We start from the raw sequence: 14667 nt of genomic DNA on the forward strand, positions 1-14667 counted from the left end.
TTACAGCCAGGTTTTGTAAATAAGATTTGCGTAGTAACTCCTATTTCAGATGCAACAGAGCAGCCTCTGCCTAACCCGTGATCAGTAGCGCATGTGAAGCAGAATGGGAATGGAGATCCAGCAAAATGGGACTCTATCCCTATTTTCTTCCGTGTTGCGCCCCAGAAATAGGGGCCATTATAGGAGTTGTTGCTTGAACATGCCTCCAGTCATATGGGATCAATATAGAGGAAAATCGGCCTCATGAGTACATGAATGTCTGAAAAGGGAAATCCAAATGTTGAAGACACAAAGTTGGTGGGGTAGATGCATGCCCCCTAGAAAATTTTGAATTTTTACGTTAAAATTGTGCATTCTTGTTAATTTGAAGCACTTTTATACTTTACGATTGATTTTTTCTTATTTTTAGATTTGAAATTATTATTTGTTTCTTATTTTTAGAATAAAAATCAAAATGACATTGGTATTTTCAACCGACCAACCAGGCCCTAAAAGTTACCTCAACAGTGTCACTCTGCCACATCCAACCTTCCCCTTCCATCCAGTTCACAGAGGCACTCCATCCCCTCAGACCAGTTTACAAAGACACTGGTGTCTAAATTGTGCCACGTAGCGCCCGTTTTGCAGGTGCTATGCGAACTCCTAAGGACCCGAAATGGCATCCGAAATGCGCATGTCTGGCACACAGGGTGTAAAAGAAATGACAGCCATCCGTGGCTAAGTAAAGAAATCAAGGATAGTATCCGACTAAAAACAAGGACATATAAGGTAGCCAAACTTAGTGGGAGGATAGAAGATTGGGAATTCTTCAAAAGACAGCAAAAAGTAACTAAAGGATTGATTAAGAAAGGGAAGTTAGATTATGAAAAGAAATTAGCAAAAAATATAAAAACAGATAGCAAGAGTTTCTATAGTTATATAAAAAGAAAAAGGGTGGCTAAGGCAAACATAGGTCCCTTAGAGGATGAGACCGGGAAATTAATGGTGGGAAACATGGAGATGGCAAAAATGCTGAACAAATATTTTGTTTCAGTCTTTACAGTAGAGGACACTAAGAATATCCCAACACTGGACAAACAGGGGACTCTCGGGGGGGAGGAGCTAAATACGATTAAAATCACTCAGGAGATGGTACTCAGTAAAATAATGGGACTCAAGGCGGATAAATCCCCTGGACCTGATGGCTTCCATCCTAGGGTCTTGAGGGAAGTGGCAGTAGGGATTGTGGATGCTTTGGTGATAGTTTTCCAAAATTCCCTGGACTCAGGAGAGGTCCCGGCAGATTGGAAAACTGCTAATGTAACACCGTTATTTAAAAAGGGTAGTAGGCAGAAGGCTGGAAATTATAGGCCAGTTAGCTTAACATCTGTGGTGGGTAAAATTTTGGAGTCTATTATTAAGGAGACAGTAACGGAACATTTAGATAAGCATAATTTAATAGGACAAAGTCAGCATGGCTTTATGAAGGGGAAGTCATGTCTGACAAATTTGCTTGAGTTCTTCGAGGATATAACGTATAGGGTGGATAAAGGGGAACCAGTGGACATAGTGTATTTAGACATCCAGAAGGCATTCGACAAGGTGCCACATAAAAGATTATTACTTAAGATAAAAAATCACGGGATTGGGGGTAATATTCTGGCATGGGTGGAGGATTGGTTATCGAACAGGAAGCAGAGAGTTGGGATAAATGGTTCATTTTCGGACTGGCAACCAGTAACCAGTGGTGTTCCACAGGGGTCGGTGCTGGGTCCCCAACTCTTTACAATCTATATTAACGATTTGGAGGAGGGGACCGAGTGCAACATATCAAAATTTGCAGATGATACAAAGATGGGAGGGAAAGTAGAGAGTGAGGAGGACATAAAAAACCTGCAAGGGGATATAGACAGGCTGGGTGAGTGGGCGGAGATTTGGCAGATGCAATATAATATTGGAAAATGTGAGGTTATGCACTTTGGCAGGAAAAATCAGAGAGCAAGTTATTTTCTTAATGGCGAGAGACTGGAAAGTACTGCAGTACAAAGGGATCTGGGGGTCCTAGTGCAAGAAAATCAAAAAGTTGGTATGCAGGTGCAGCAGGTGATCAAGAAAGCCAATGGAATGTTGGCTTTTATTGCTAGGGGGATAGAATATAAAAACAAGGAGGTATTGCTGCAGTTATATAAGGTATTGGTGAGACCGCACCTGGAATACTGCATACAGTTTTGGTCTCCATACTTAAGAAAAGACATACTTGCTCTCGAGGCAGTACAAAGAAGGTTCACTCGGTTAATCCCGGGGATGAGGGGGCGGACATATGAGGAGAGGTTGAGTAGATTGGGACTCTACTCATTGGAGTTCAGAAGAATGAGAGGCGATCTTATTGAAACATATAAGATTGTGAAGGGTCTTGATCGGGTGGATGCAGTAAGGATGTTCCCAAAGATGGGTGAAACTAGAACTAGGGGGCATAATCTTAGAATAAGGGGCTGCTCTTTCAAAACTGAGATGAGGAGAAACTTCTTCACTCAGAGGGTGGTAGGTCTGTGGAATTTGCTGCCCCAGGAAGCTGTGGAAGCTACATCATTAGATAAATTTAAAACAGAAATAGACAGTTTCCTAGAAGTAAAGGGAATTAGGGGTTATGGGGAGCGGGCAGGAAATTGGACATGAAGCTGAGTTCGGATCGGTCAATGCCCTGTGGGTGGCGGAGAGGGCCCAGGGGCTATGTGGCCGGGTCCTGCTCCGACTTCTTGTGTTCTTTAGATTTGTGGTTGGGATCAGATCAGCCATGATCTTATTGAATGGCGGAGCAGGCTCGAGGGGCCGATTGGCCTACTCCTGCTCCAATTTCTTATGTTCTTATGTTCTTATGTACTTCTAGTGTGGCGTGTGCCAGATGCTATATTGGTAAAGGCATTCGTGCACATGCAGATAACAAACACCGGTGCCATGTAAAGTGGGGAGAATATATGGTAGATCAGTGTGCAATGCTGATTTAAAGGGACAGATGTGATTTTAGAACTCAACGCTCCAGCCCAACTCACTGTCTTAACCTCGCACAGCTGAACAGGTCTTAAACAGCATGGAAGACCCCCCACCAGTGTTACTTTAAGGGATCTTGCAGGATTTACAAGTTAGTTGCTGGATTATTGCTTTTGGCTGCTGATGCATTTGTACCTGTTTATGGAGGTCTCCTATACTTGAATACTAGGACTAGGGAGCATAGCATAAAAATTAAAGCCAGGACTTGCAGGAGTGAAGTTAGGAAATGATTCTACATACAAAGGGTGGTAGAAATTTGGAACGCTGTTCCGCAAACAACAGTTGATGCTAGTTTAATTGTTCATTTTAAATCTGAGATTGATAGATTTTTGTTAACCAAAGATATTAAGAGATATGAGGCTAAGGCGGGTATATGGAGTTAAGTCACAGATCAACTATGATCTCATTGAATGGCGGAACAGACTCGAAGGGCTAAATGGCCTACTCCTGTTCCTATCTTCCTATAATAAAGTTTCAATACTCTACAGGGAGTGGGCTGGCTTGTTGACAGGCAACAACAAGGGCACTGGCGGAGTGGCAGGGTGGGACAGGAATGCTGTCATCATGAGAGAGGACAGCAGGTTCATGTTATATGGAGTCACTGCCACTTGCTGCCTCCTGTTAAGCACCATTTTCTCCTGCAAGAAAGTGGGACGTGTGTTGGTGAGTGTCCTGCAAGATGTTTGGGTGATGTGGCTGTCATGGTTGAATAGCTGCCAGAATGTGTGACCTGTGAGTTGTGGGTGTGTGGATTGCAACAGTGGTAATATAATACCCTGCTGGTGAATGTGAGAGGAAGCATCTGATTGGAAGAGTTGAGTACTGATTGAAAGAGTTTGTTGGTAAGTGGGTGATGGGGGGTGTAGTGCGTGGAGCAGTGGATGCGACTAGTGATGCAGTTGGTAGGAGATGCCGCTTGACAGTTGACTTCACTTACCTTGACCACTCGCGTTAAAGCATTGAACTTCTTCCTGCACTGCATCCATGGTTGTGGTGCTATGCACCTGGCATGACTTCGTCCCCTACTGCCTCCCACTGCCTCAGGATCATATGTCTGGAGGGCCTCTTGCCGCCCCCTGCGGATATAGAATGCCCCTCCTTCTGTCCACCTTTTGCACCAAGGCCTCTAGTGCATCAGCAGAGAACCTTGGTGCACGCTCACTCGCAAGCCTGGTTCAAACTCAGATCAGCAGATTGGTGGGGTCTGGCATGCAGATTGGAGGATGTGGGATTTAGCAGTGTGCAATCTTTATTCAATGTTTTAACACAACTCAGCAATTTGTAAACATAGGGACGGGATCTGCATCTGTGTTTCACGTGTGCGATGTCTGATCTCCGTTCAGACTCCATACGGACCCATATCTTATATTTTGCAAATATCTCACAGTTGTTGCTCATTAAAAATTCCAGCGGTCCCATCATCACCATGCTGCACTATATTGCAGCACAGATTCACTTTCCAATTGACTTCTACCACTTCCTGCAGCCACAATGCACCTTCCCTTTAAGAGGTGCAGGCTGCCTTTAAGTGGTGCCAGCTACTTGCGATATCTGGGCCCCCTGCTGGTTAGCAGTCACTCAACAGAGCAGATAGCACTGGCTGCATGCAACAATCAGGTAAATCATCAGGCAGCACAAATGTTACATGCTGCCTGCATCTCAATAACCAGATGCGGTTAATCACGCACCGCGACCCCCATGCCTGGTTTCAAGGGTTATCCAATATAACCCTGACTGTACTCCATCCAACTCCCTATCCTATCATAGAGATATTGGCCCCAATATCTACGGGGAGGTAGCAGTGGGGGGGGGGGAAGGGGAGATGGATGGTAGCGGCCGGAAATCCAGAAATGCAGGTAACGCGGAGGTCCTGCTGAATTTAATGACAGGACCTCATTTGAATTTTTTTTCCCCGTTTCCTGGCCGGCAGCCAGTCAGATTGAGAGGCTGGCTGGCTGTCGGGTGGGAAGGCCTGTGCTTGAATGCCATAGCAGGGGATTGTAGAGTGTAGAGGGTGGGAGAGATCACGGGAGGAAGACATCGCGGGGGGGTGAGAACGCGGGGGAGGAAGAGATCATGGGGGAGAGATCGCGGGGGGGCTTCGGGTCGCGGGTCAGGGGGGAAATTGCAGGGGGCTTCGGATCACAGGTCTGGGAGGTTTGATTGCAGCTCAGCCTGGAGATCGGGCTGATCAGATCACAGTGGCGGGGGTGGGGGGGGGGGGTGGGTTTCAGCAGATCACGGAGGGGTTTTGGCCGATCATGACAGGTTAGCTTGGTGAGTCGGGGGGAAGCACTCCTGCTCCTACTGGCCCAAAAGCAGTGCTGGAAAAGCACATTTGCTGGATCTGGCCACTCTCGCCTTCCTTCAGCTGCCAGGTTTTGAAAGCCCTGGGAAACCCAGCCCACAGTAGTTAAATGTAAAAGTCTGTTAAAATCTGAGGCACGCAGCCTCATTAACATATTTAAGTTACTGACCCGGCCACTCAAGAACAGGTTACTTGCCCGCCCCCAACCTGTCCCGGTTAACCTGGAAACAGGCGCATTCACAGCGGGTTGGGGTCAGGTTTCAGATCTTTTAGAATTTAAACCCCCCGCCCCTCTCCCGCCCGTCCTGGGGGGTTAAAATTCCCCCCAATTTTCTCCTTCTCCAACCTTTCCAGCACTCCTTACACCCCCAATCAAGCTGTAACTCTTCTCCCTTTCCCCTCAATTGATCCTGGCCCCTTCTCCTCTCCTACCCAGTTAATGCTGGTATTCTTTTTCCACCCCCCATTCAAGCTGATACTCTTTCTACTATTCCTCAGTTCAACCTGTCACTTTCCCCCAGTTTATGCTGGCACTCTTCCGTCCAGTTCTAATTGGCACTCTTCGTCCCCTCCTCCAGCTTAAACTGTCACATTTCTCCTTCTGCCTCATTTCAAGCTAACACTTTTTAACCCAGTTCAGACTGGCAGTCTTTTCCCTGCCCCCTCAGTTAAAGCTGGCACGGTTCTTCCCCACTCCCTCTCAGTTATGTGGTTATCTCCTTCCTTCCCCATCCCAAAGTGCTGCTCTCAGCTTCTTCCATCTTTGTCCCAAAACACCAATCCGAGCTTCTTCTCCCCTTCATTACCGTCCATTTCCCTCCCCTTCCTTCTCCCATTCATTTCCCCTTCATTACTATCCATTCCCCTTTCCTCTCCCCATCATTGCCATCAAATTCTCTCCCTCTCTGCCCCTTTCAGTGTTGTTTCTACTTAAGCCCAGTTGCTAATGGAAATAATTCTGGCCACTGTATACCATGGGCAGACATTCCTGTTCATGCATGAATTTCCACTTACAACATGCAGAGGCTGGACCTACTTCCATTAGCAACAGGATTTGGATCGGAGCAGCACTGAGGGGAGAGGAACTACGTCCCACTGATTTTTGTCAGCAAATGCTGACACTTGAACTGGGTCTGGTCCTTACTGAGTTTTGCAGCCCCCAAAATGTTGATGATTGATATGCATGATCTACTAGATTTTGACTATAATTGTAAGAAAGATAGTGCATTTTGCTCAAGTAATTTCCATAATACTTAGTCAAATCAAACTGGTTAGCTCCAGAAATATCTCAATCTAAAACAGGATGCTGCACTATTTGTGACACACCTAAAACACAGAGTGCAAATATTAGATGTTTCACTTTCAGGAACAATGATTAAAAACCTAATCCAGGGCTCCCACCTTTTGTTTGCTCTCTAAGGCAGCTGAAGGGAGCAAGTCTTCCTCCCCCTCCCCCCAATGTCACGGGGGAGAACTGGCAAGAGTTCAATCCAGAGCCCAGCAAATGCCCCAAAAGTTCTGTAGACAAAGGTAGTTGATCCCAGAGGAGTTAATTACCTTTCCAACAGTGGCCTTTAGCACCTTAGAAGCACTTTTAATATTTGGGACTTGTTCCTTCCCTTCCTGAGCCTCCGATCCACCATCAGACTGGCATGGCGCCACTCCAATTTTCCTGGCTGCTATCTGAGTGGGTGCCTCTTATATGCTCTTACATGCATGGCTGTCGACCCCAAGTATTTAAATGACCCTATCCCAACAATTTGGGACAGCGTCTGTGTTAGGATTCAAGGTGTACGAGTGTTCTACGCAGCACTTCTGCAGGCGGAGCAAGACTCTGTATTTTGGTCCCAGAAATAAGACAAAGAAAGAGAAAAGCAAAAGAGGGCACAGACAGAGCACAAAAGAACAGAAAGACAAAAGGAGATAGAGAACCAGCAACACGAAGATGTCAGAGACAGAGAGCATATGCTGCTTTCTTATTATGAACAATGCCATAACAGACCTACTATTTTATTTTAGTCCACCTCCCACTTCAAATCCTTTCATTCCCCACCAAAACCTTAAACCCTACCTTTACCAATCTACCCCACCTTCACTTCTGGCCCACCCAACCCTCCGACTTACCGTGAAGAACACTGCGTAAATATGGCACACACCTTACTCCACTACATAAAACTAAAAACATGGTATGCTGTGTGATATGATTAATAACATTATAAAAAACAAATGTAAGGTGTCGCACAACACCAGGTTATAGTCCAACAGCTTTATTTGAAATCACAAGCTTTCGGAGCTTTGCTCCTTCGTCAGGTGAAGTGACGAAGGAGCAAAGCTCCGAAAGCTTGTGATATCAAATAAAGCTGTTGGACTATAACCTGGTGTTGTGCGACTCCTTACATTTGTCCACCCCAGTCCATCACCGGCATCTCCACATCATTATAAAAAACACTTTAGGGCAAATCGCCCTAAAGTTTTATATTCACATATTGCTTCACAATAATTTTAAAGTATACATTCGGCAACTTTCGCACATAGATCATATAGTGATATGGCTGAAACAACCACTCATATCAACAATCTTCAGGCTCTGCTGAAGGAGAGGAATGCAAAGCATAACTTTAGATAATTACCAATTGCTAGCTGTGCAACCATCAGTTCTACTTAGTCATAAACAGACTCTTGCCATGGGCACTTTTTAAACTCTTGTATATAAAACACTATTTGTGGTGCACCACGCTGCTAAAACCGGCAGCACATGCAACAAGTTAATTTGACTGATATTTCTCTATTCATGTTTTTCCTGGTTAAACTGATACAGTAATATAGATATCATTTTAAACAGAAATATATCCTGAAATCTACAATGAGGTTTAGAAAATATTTTAAAAACTGTTCGATAATCATCAGTCACAATCAATATACATCACAAAAACAACACCTACCTGGAAAAATTGAAGGTCTTTTCTTTGGGCGCCTTAAGTGTATTTGCTCTACATTCCTGTAGTTTCTATTACCCTTTTCGTAATTATCAATCCCCATCAAGAATTCTGGTGGAAGGCTGATCCTCCGCCTTGAATCTAATTCATTCTGGAATAAATCTGCAGTATCTTTGATCCCATTGCTATCGTCAAGTGCCATTGAAATGGTCTGTCAACTAAACAACAGGAACAAAGTCTAGCTTCATATGGGAAGATTTCTTAGATGATCTTGTTCCTCAAACATATGTAAGCGCAGCTATCTGATTGCCTATGGGTTACCTCACATTCCTAGCTCCTGCACTTGTTAGGGCAGTCCAGCGAGTTAATGGGCGAAGTCTCACGCAGGTGTAGAATTACAAAATAGCCTCTCCTAGCAGCAGTGGATAGCTTCAGAACAAAGTTAAGAAAAATATATTAAATAATTAAGATCCCATTTCTCATAAACTGTCTGCTATAAAAATGTGGAAATATTTCTAATATTTTAAATAATTTCAGGAACATTCTCAGAAAACTGTGACGGTATATTCTTCATGTGCAAACTTCTAACTTCTGCATACTCCCTCAGCATTAGATGGTATAGTCTACCTTTTAAACTTTACTTCATCTACTTTAGGCAATTTCTGACTACTTCAGACAATAATATATTCTTGTAAAGTTCTAAACACTGGTAAACTGCTAAGGTATTATGGCACAAGCAATCTAGCAAATCCTTACAATGATTAGCAACCTTTGTACTAAATACACAATTACCTGTATGATTAATTATACATTGCTTTCTACCTTAAAGCAGCTGTCATCTGAAATTGTTTGTAGAAAACAATTAATGTTAAACAGTTTGGCTTGTTCATAATGTCACCTGCCTATCCATTAGTTGGCTGAATATCAAACATCTTTTGTTATCCTAGACCTGCCCATTAATTTGACAATTGCATACCTGGGTAGGGACTGTACTTTTATAGAATCACACAGGTAATGTAAATGAAAATCAGGCAGTTTCTATAGTTGGCAGCAAATCCGCAACACCAGTTTTGCTCCTGAGCGGCAAGTTGAAAATCTGTCCGCATTTGTGTGCTATTTATCAGTTCCTAAATACTGCAGTGCATCAGATCTTGGTTTATTGCATCCAATGTGCTGGGCAGTATGCACATGCACATTCTGCGCCAGAAATACGTCACCTGCCATTTTAGTAAAGGCTCCAAAACAGGCGTCAAGGGCCCGCGCCTAAAACAGTCATTAGGCCCTTTATGTATGCAAATAGAAGGCATAATGCCTGTTTTAGGACTCCTAGGCACCAGGCCTGCTGTGTTCAGGATAACCTTAAATGGGCTGCTGGTGCAGCTCTGAGATCCCTTCCCAACAGGTGAGAACCTTGGAATTTGACTTTTTAATGAGGGTCATACATATTCTGTGTGAGTGTGTGCATCACCGTAAGACAACCATATGAGGAAAATAATGTGATTTGTGAAGCTGGCAGGAAGCTATTGAGTTTCTAAATACAAAATTCTCCAAACCGCACTTGCCCATTTTACCACGGCCAAAGTACTTTCACCTGCAGGGATTTCTAGACTATATGCTTTTAAACACAAAACAAAAGAGATAAGATTACATATATTAGTGAGTTTTAATGCTCTTAAACTTGAACAAAATAACCATTTAGAGACTGTTTATGCTACAGCTGGAAATTTTCACAAAGAAAGAAAATTCAGCCTTACCATAGAAAGAAAGAACCTGAAAATCCACAGGGTCCTCCCGTTTACACTATTTCTCTGGGGGTTTTGCTGATCTCCTGCCAAAGTGGGACAACAGCTGTGGAATTTCAGGGCCAAAATATTTTGAAAACCTAGTGAAACCATCTAGTAAACAAAGGTAGCCAAAGCATTGTGCTCCATCAACCTTTCCTATCCCACCCTTACCTTCACAAATTACCCACAAAACAAGTCATTGCTCAACAACACAAAAGGTAAAAAAATCAATGTTTTGGAATTGCTTAAAATAGCACGACACTTAAAATAGCACGATTGCAGGGGCTCCCAAATTAACCAAAACTTGCTGATACTGGCTGATATTGCAAGTCCAGCCATAAGCATCATGATGATTTGGTTAGTATTAAAAAGTTCAAAAAACCTTCACAGTTTAATTGCATGTTAAATGACTTCACACAGCTAAATTCTCCATTCATACACATTTATACAGATACAAATTAATTATGCATCTCTTACAGTCAAAATCATTTTAGTAAATTATTATTTTCTTGCATGGTAAATGTGCTTTGATCTTCTGCCTGCCTCTCCACATCAAGGAGGTGTGTCAGGGGGAATTCCCATATTACCCCTGGAGTTCTACCCCTTACATCATTAAAAGGCCTTAGCAGAGCTCTTATCAGCTGAAAGCTGGCATGAGTCCCGCCGAGCCTTTGAAAAGACAGAAGTAAAGTCATCAATCCCAGAGGGAATTGATTATGCTGCCAGAGTTATGGTTCCTGAGGTCCTTTCCATGCTGAAGATCCTTCAGAACACATTTTTCTTCAGCCTGGAAAGGGCCTCGGGGGCAACCTAGTGGAGCGGCTGTGTCACTCCACCTTCCTTACAAGTGTAGGCCACCCACCCAAGAATGATAATGGTCGCTTCCACAATCTGGGATATGGTTGGCATCCTTCAATTTGGGGGGCGTTGGGTTCTTCTGCTCCTCATTCATGCTGGTGTAGTGGGCCCATTGGAATTTTGGCCTCTGTCACTTTAAGAAGCTGACTCTACAAATTCAAGAACCTTTGTGCCTAAGCAACAATTCAAATAAGCAGACAAAAGAAATTCTGCTGTACAGCTTTGAAACATATTTTGTTTTAGGAAAATCATTAACAGGTTATGCCATCCATTTGGAAAAAGGCAGCTGACTTTAAAAAGGAAACAAAACACTACTGAAGGAAATTCCATTTGGAAGTGGTGCTGCTCAGACGCTCAGGGGGCATTCTGGGCTTCTCCCTCATTTATATTAAAGTGGGGGTCTTAATGAGCCTTTAGCACAATCTCTAAGGGCCTGATATAGCATTCATGGTGCAAGAGAGGTTTTTGTGCTGCCTTGACTGTGCAGAGGTGCACCAACTGCTCTGAAATTTGCAATGCAACTCCTTTGAATAATTACGCACAGATACCTGTGCAGCTTTGTCCTTGTGCAGAAAGCCAGCACAATGGAGCAAGTAGAATTTCTGGCTATAAGGTCCAATTTAAAGGTAAATGTCTGCATATGAGGACAAATATTTATTTCAGCTTTATCAAGCTTCAAAATCAATTTCACATATTTGTGAACTTTGGTAACAGCTGAGATGGAAGGAGAGAAGCGTCAGGTATAAATAAAGTGCAAGGAAACCAATATGGAGGCACATAACCGATTCTGTGGGCAATGAATGAGTGATACAGCAGCCACTCCTTTGTTTCAGGGATTGCTAAATGGACATGCAGCTGCAAAGGATACCATTCATGGCAGATGATTATCAAAGAAATACTACACAACTATACCAGGTTTCTCATAGATGGCCCTAACATTGCTTGCCGCAAATTGTTCCCTTTTCTGTCTATACTCCTTGCCTATGCTGACCACTAACACAGCTTACAGCTCATTCTAAAGTATAACCATGCCTCAAAATTGGAAACTTTGCCACACCTACATCTTTCAAGGCCATAACACCACAAGTCATTTTAGGTTTAGCCTTGGCTCAGTGCCTCTCAGTCAGAAAATTGTGGGTTCAAGCCTCACTCCAAAGACTTGAGCACATAATTTAGGCTAACACTTCAGTGCAGTACTGAGGGAGTGATGCATTGTTGAAGGTGCTTTCTTTCAGGTGAGATGTTAAACTGAAGCCCTGACTGTCCTCACAGGTAGACGTAAAAGATCCCATGGCACTATTTGAAGAAGAGTAGGGGAGTTCTTTTGGTGTCCTGGATAATATTTATCCCTCAGCCAACATCTAAGACAACTAAAACAGATAATATGGTCATTAACACATTTTTGTTTGTGGGACCTTGCTGTGCTCAAATTGTCTGCCACTTTTCCTACATTACAACAGTGACTACACTTCAAAAGTACTTAATTGGATGTAAAGCGCTTTGGGGTGTCCTGAGGTCGTGAAAAGCACTATATAAATGCAAGTCTTTTTTTTTCTTTCCAGACGGGTGCCACCTTGGCTTTGGGAGCTACTGTTGAAAGGGGCTTCCAGGGCGTCACATCACCCAGTACTCTGTTCTCCAGCAAAGCCCTAGGAATGCTGAGGCGCCACCCCAGAAGTGTGGCCTTGATTCCGTAGGAAAGGCACTTGCTGTCCTCTCTCAGGAGGACAGCACACCTGCTCCCCTGTCAGCCATTCCGCCAGTGCCCAGGACTTGTATGTATACTTAGCATTGGTCCTGCTACAAGCATAACACTACATTTGTCTAAGTTAAATACCATTTGCCATTTATGGGCCCATTTCTCCAACACACTGAGATCTGCCTATAACTTACTCGCGTCCACAGTCCCAACACCCGCACAAATCTTTGGAGAAGGGTCTTTTTCCATGATCATTTGAGGATAAAGTCACAGTAGAGCTTTATCCTTAAATGCAGAAGGGCAACATGGTGGATGTACTTGCTGTATGAAATATTCTGTCTGTCTCCATATTACCAAAATATGGTGGTATTAAAATCTCTTAAAGTACTAACCACCCTCCTCTTATTCCCTGGTGGAAAGTTGTCATTTTCACCCCTTGACACCAGGGGCATGATTTTAACTAGGAGGCGGGTTCTCAATGGGGAGGGTCAATAATCGGGTGGGAAACCCAGAGAAAAAAATTGTGCTGTTTCCCGTGCGATCGCGACTCAATTGGAGCCACTTAACGCAGCTTCCGGGTTTCATGTCCTCAAGCTGCACAGCGAGCGGACTGCGCACCCACATGATGCGTTTAAAGCTCACTATTTAAAGGGCCACTCTCTGTGCACTTCTTCACCCACCTCCCCCACCATTTGTGCACCCACCTCTCCCACTCACCCCAATCCTGATACAATGTGATCAATCTGTCTGATAGTCTCCCTCTGATGCATCTGCTTCATCGACATCCTGACCCAAAGCAATGCATCCATTGGGTGACCACATCACCCTCACTCGCACGTCTGTACTTTCTCCCCTTGTAGGAGAAGAGAGCACAAAATGCAAGGGAGAGGGCGAGGACTGGAAGGGGGTATCCACAAATAGTAGCCCTCACAGAGGCAGAGGAGAAGGCCTGACCGCCGAGGATGCTGAGACTGGCACTCTGCAAATGTCTGGTGACAGAACTTTAATATCCCTCACACACAACATGGATTGACATTATCAATGATTGATCTGTTGTACACCTCAGTATGCTCATCACAACATTACTTCTGCGATGATTATTAATATTGCTGTATGTTCTCTTCCACGAGCATCACGGGCTGAAGACATGGTCGAGGGCGATTTCTCAGAGGAGCTCCCTGCCTCTGAGGGCGCACTGTCACATCTTAGTGAGCCATCCATCAGCGCAGATACTCACACCTCAGTGGGTCCTATTAGAGAGATAGTCGGGTTGTCACCTGGTGAATCAACACACATAAGTGAGCACAAGCAGACAATGGTCGCAGGGGCAGCGGTGGAGAGTCTGCGTCGGTGGGCGCATTCCTCTCCAGCTGTACTCAGCTTGGCACAGATGCTGAACCCCAGGCGCCATCCTTGAGAAGGAGACTGATGGAAGTATAGGAGCAACTTTGTGAGGGAGTGGAAAACGTGCCATGCACACTCATCACAATAGCAGAGAGGATGGAGGAGTCCAACTCCATCACGAGTGGATTGGCGTCGCAGGTAAGTGCGGAAATGTCTGCGATGCAGAGAATGGCAACCTCCATTGAGCTTCAAGCACCACACATAATAGAGTAAATTCAGGCCCTGGCAATGGCCATGCGGACTCAGGGCGAACTACATTCTGCTGCCTTAGACTGGCACACAGATACATTAGCACTGGCCTTACCAGGCATCACACATGTCTTCCAAACAGTTGTCCAGCAGAGTGGTAGGAGTGATGTGGCCCTGGCCCAGAAGATGGATGATGGCAAAAGGGGTCATGGAAGTGGGGACGCCACTCAAAGTGCTCCCACATCTCACCGGTTGCTTCCCCCTCAGCCGATACTCGCAATGCTGCCTTCTCTCCAGATGGCCGATTCTCCCTGCACAGGTACAAGAGCAGCAGTCTTTGAAGGGGCCCTCACAGGCTCCAAAACCCAGGGGTCGTAGGCCGAAAGCATCTAAGCAGCCCGGGCATGAATCTGAGCAACCTGCCACCACCTCTGCTGCAGCCACAGGGGATGCACCATGTAG

At 44.6% G+C, this 14667-nt stretch overlaps 1 protein-coding gene across 2 annotated transcripts in view; it reads right to left on the minus strand.

Annotated features, from left to right (window-relative positions):
- LOC137322840 (protein furry homolog) overlaps nucleotides 1-14667 on the minus strand; it is a 305481-nt gene that overhangs the window by 275231 nt on the left and 15583 nt on the right. The window contains exon 1 of one of the 2 annotated variants that reach the window (XM_067985965.1): nucleotides 8278-8571. The exons of the other annotated variant lie outside the window; for it this stretch is intronic. Coding sequence (XP_067842066.1) covers nucleotides 8278-8473 — 196 coding nt within the window. The 5' untranslated portion in view covers nucleotides 8474-8571. Of the gene's footprint in view, nucleotides 1-8277; nucleotides 8572-14667 lie in introns of those variants that run through there. 2 annotated transcript variants of the gene reach the window in all.

This window comes from Heptranchias perlo, chromosome 6 (genome assembly GCF_035084215.1).
Source record: "Heptranchias perlo isolate sHepPer1 chromosome 6, sHepPer1.hap1, whole genome shotgun sequence".
Classification (NCBI taxonomy): Eukaryota; Metazoa; Chordata; class Chondrichthyes; order Hexanchiformes; family Hexanchidae; genus Heptranchias; species Heptranchias perlo.